We start from the raw sequence: 3,997 nt of genomic DNA on the forward strand, positions 1-3,997 counted from the left end.
GTGAGTCTGGGGGTCCAGGTGGGGTCCGGGCAGGTTCCCAGGCCGTGTCCACGCAGCCAGCGCTGAGCACTAGCTGGCCTGGCAGAGGCCTCCCCACGAAATGGAATTGAAACCAAGTAAACGTGACAATGGATGCATGCCCTATGAAGACTGCCCATGGAGAACGCCGGCCTGGAGAGGGCTTTTATGAATATTCCCTGCACCCACAGAGGGCCTCTGGGAGCAGGACCTCCAGGGGCTGAGAGCCGTGCGCCCGAGGGCCCCTGCCCCTTCTGCATCTAAGTTCAGGGGGGACCCAGATCGCCTGGAGGGGTGGGCGGGAGGCGGGCACGGAAGGTGATGTGGTGAGAGCTCGGAGGGGGTGCCCTGAGGCCTGGGGGGCCTTCCCCAGGGCCACCCTGGAGGGCGGGAGCCGGGGCGGCCGGGCTGGGGCTCAGGTGCCTTTGCACCGCCTCTGCTCTGTGCCCTGCTCACGCCCCTCCCTCTGGTTCCAGCATGTTCCTCCTGGTGGGCGCGCCCAAGGCCAACACCACGCAGCCGGGCGTCGTGGAGGGCGGCCAGGTCCTCAGGTGCGACTGGGCGTCCCAGCGGCGGTGCCAGCCCATCGAGTTCGACGCCACAGGTAAGCGCCGGCGCCAGGCCCTGGCCACGCGCTGCCGGTGGATTTTTTAGGAATATTGATTTTTGAGAGTGCTTGCTTTAACGTAACTGTAAAATTCTAATAAAATAAGATACGTAGCCCTGGCTGCTGTGGCTCAGTGGGTAGAGCAGCGGCCTGCGGACTGAAGGGTCCCGGATTCGATTCCGGTCAAAGACACACGCCCAGGTTGTGGGCTCGATCCTCAATAGGGAGCGTGCAGGGGGCAGCCGATCCATGATTCTCTCATCATTGGTGTGTCTCTCTCTCCCTCGCCCTTCCTCTCTGAAATCAATAAAAAAAATAAGTTTTGCATTTAGATCAGTGAAATAAGGTGGAGGGTGTTCCCCCAAGTGTAACAGCTTTAACAGCTGACGGCTCAGTGGATGTTTCCTTCTTCTCAGATGTAACCTGTTGGAATTAGTCATTATTCATTTACATTTACGTTTTATACACTGTGGGGGCTTGCCCTGTGTATGATCCTGCACGCACCCGTGTTGGCATGTTTGTGTATGATCCTGCACGCACGCGTGTTGGCGTGTTTGTGCACGATCCTGCACGCACCCATGTTGGCGTGTTTGTGTATGATCCTGCACGCACCCGTGTTGGCGTGTTCGTGTACGTCTGTGAAAGCGTAGAAGCCCCAGAGAAGCGGAGTGACGCTCTCCAGGTGCAGGGGTTTGACCCTTTTCTTCAGATGCTCCCGGTTCGCCGGCTGAGTTAGGAGGTTAGGAGAAGTTGGGGAGGTGAGTGCCTTTTCCGCATTGTCACTTCCTGCTCGTCCTAAACCGTGTTCGCTCCGGGAACGGCAGTGTCGGTGACACGGAACCGTGACGTGGCCGTTTGTTCCATTCGCCGTCGTGACCGGCGCCAGAGTGGGTGTCAGTCATCAGACCGGCCCAAGGGCAGCGGTCACGTGCCCGGTTTTTCCGTGTGAGCCGTCTGCACGAGGCCCTGCTGTTTCCACACGCGGCTGACATGGGGAACCCCAAAAGGGCCCAACCGGCCCAGGCTTTCCTCAAAGGGAGGAAGACCTGTGAGGCTGCGTGACACGGGTCGGGGCTTTTGCATCTTCTAGCTCAGTGTACGATGACTAGCAGGATGAGCTGTTGTTCATTTGTGACTGATGGTATCACAACTGGAAGGGAGAGGGAGAGAGAGAAATATCAGTGATGAGAGAGAATCATGGACCGGCTGCCTCCTGCACGCCCCACACCGGGGATTGAGCCCACAACCCGGGCCTGTGCCCTGAGCGGGAATCGAACCCTGACCCCCTGGATCCTAAGTCGATGTTCAACCCCTGAGCCACGCCGGCTGGGCTCGCCTTTCCTGTTCTACCGGCCGAAGGGACTCATGACCGAGTGGCTATGCGGCTGGATAGCACTGCTTCCTGCTTCTGCCCACACGGCGCCCGGAGGGTCAATCGTCTTTAGACGGAGCAGCTGCAGGCAGACGGGCAGCACCACTGGGCGGGCTGGGTGTTGGGCGTTGGCGAGTCCGAGAGCTGAGCCAGGAGAGGCGCCCTGATGGTTGTGGGGCCAACATTGGAAGCTTGTAACTGTGGGAAGTCCTTTCTTCCCTCCTTCCCTTTTTTTTCTTTTTTTAATCCTCAGCCCAGGATATTTTCCCGTTGATTTTTGGGGAGTGTGTGTGGAAGGAGAGGGAAAGGCAGAGAGAAACATCGATGTGAGAGAGAGACATGGTGTGGTTGCCTCCTACACGCACCCCAGGCAGGGCCCAGGCCGGGGCGGAGCCTGCAGCCCAGGCATGTGCCCTCAGCCGGAATCAAACCCGGGACCCTTTGGACCGCAGGCCGACGCTCTATCCACTGGGCCACACCGGCTCGGGCTTCCTTTTCTGTGCAATGACACTGTGTCTCCCGAGGTGGTCGGTGCAGAATGAGACCCGTGGGGAGTGGCCGGCCGCCCGGCGTCAGTGAGCCCGTCCTGTGTTACCAGGTGACGCACTCGTGCCGTTAGTTGCTTTTTTAACACTTGCAATGTTTTGCCAAAATTTTCTTAGGATCCTTTGGGGGTCGAACGACCCTTTCACAGGGGTCGCCTAAGACCATCGGAAAACACATGTATGATGACATATTGTTTTTGTGAGTAATCACTATGCTTTAATTATGTTCAATTTGCAACAATGAAATTGGGGGTCACCACACCATGAGGGACTGTGTTAAAGGGTCGCGGCGTCAGGGAGGTTGAGAACCGCTGCTTTAAAGCCTCTTTCTGGGCCACGCTGACCTGACACGTCCCCCCTTTTTAAGGCGAAACATCGACTTGGCTTTAGAACAAAAGCCGTCAGCAAAGCGTTTTGTCTTGAGCTGTTAGATGCTTTCAGGAGCATTTCCGTCTCCTCACTGGGGAACAAGCCAGCATTGGTGGGCGGGGGCGCTCTCAAAGGGCCTGTGTTCTCCGCTGCTCAGCCGAACCTCACGCACTCGCTGGACTCCATGAATGCACAGACGCACACCCGTCCCCGCTCATGGCCTTCATCGTGCCTCCTCCTGGCTCTGCTGTTCTCACTCCTCCTCTTTGCTTTTGGAAAAAGTTATATCTAATTTTATTTTTTTAATTAATTGATTTAAAAATATATCTTTTTGATTTCAGAGAGGAAGGGAGAGGGAGAGAGAGACAGAAACATCAATGATGAGAGAGAACCATTGATCAGCTGCCCCCTGCACGCCCCACACTGGGGACCGAGCCTGCACCCTGGGCACATGCCCTGCCCGGGAACCGAGCCCTGGCCTCCTGGTTCGTCGGTCGATGCTCAACCACCGAGCCACACCGGCCGGGCTCAACTCGACGTTTGAAAGTGATAAAATATGTCAGTTTATGTGATGGGGACGTGTCTTCTCGTCTCCCTATTGTGGGAAATACTGTTTAATTATCTGGAACAGTGGTCGGCAAACTCATCAGTCAGCGGAGCCAAATGTCAACAGCACTTCTTCAAAACAGACTCGCCCAGGCCGAACACCGACTTCTGCGCATGGGCCACGAAGTTTCAATCGCACTGTACGTGCGCCCACACGTGGTATTTTGTGGAAGAGCCACATTCAAGGGGCCAAAGAGCCGCGTGTGGCTCGCGAGCCGCGGTTTGCCGACCACAGATCTGGAAGATCTAAGGAAACGGTCCGAGGGGTTTTACAGAATGATGCGCAGAAGTCGGGGTTCTTTCTTGTCTGGGGCCTGGGACCATGTCCTCCCACGGGCACTTCTGCCTTGACCGCATCCCATTTCTCGGGGAGCCCGGGGCCTGGGCCATGCAGCCTGCGGAGCCGGTGCACTCGCCCTGGGGGCCTCAGGGCGTGACTGTGTCTTCACTTCCCTCCCGCCCCGGGCGTGGCTCCTGCTG

The 3,997-nt window shown here is 57.3% G+C and overlaps 1 protein-coding gene across 1 annotated transcript in view; it reads left to right on the top strand.

Moving 5' to 3' along the window:
* The first annotated feature begins 474 nt into the window (after positions 1-474).
* Positions 475-3,997, top strand: part of ITGAV (integrin subunit alpha V) — a 59,375-nt gene continuing 55,852 nt past the window's right edge. The window contains exon 1 of the mRNA XM_006767093.2: positions 475-622. Coding sequence (XP_006767156.1) covers positions 496-622 — 127 coding nt within the window. The 5' untranslated portion in view covers positions 475-495. The remainder of the gene's footprint in view (positions 623-3,997) is intronic.

Source organism: Myotis davidii, unplaced genomic scaffold (assembly GCF_000327345.1).
Source record: "Myotis davidii unplaced genomic scaffold, ASM32734v1 scaffold221, whole genome shotgun sequence".
Classification (NCBI taxonomy): domain Eukaryota; kingdom Metazoa; phylum Chordata; class Mammalia; order Chiroptera; family Vespertilionidae; genus Myotis; species Myotis davidii.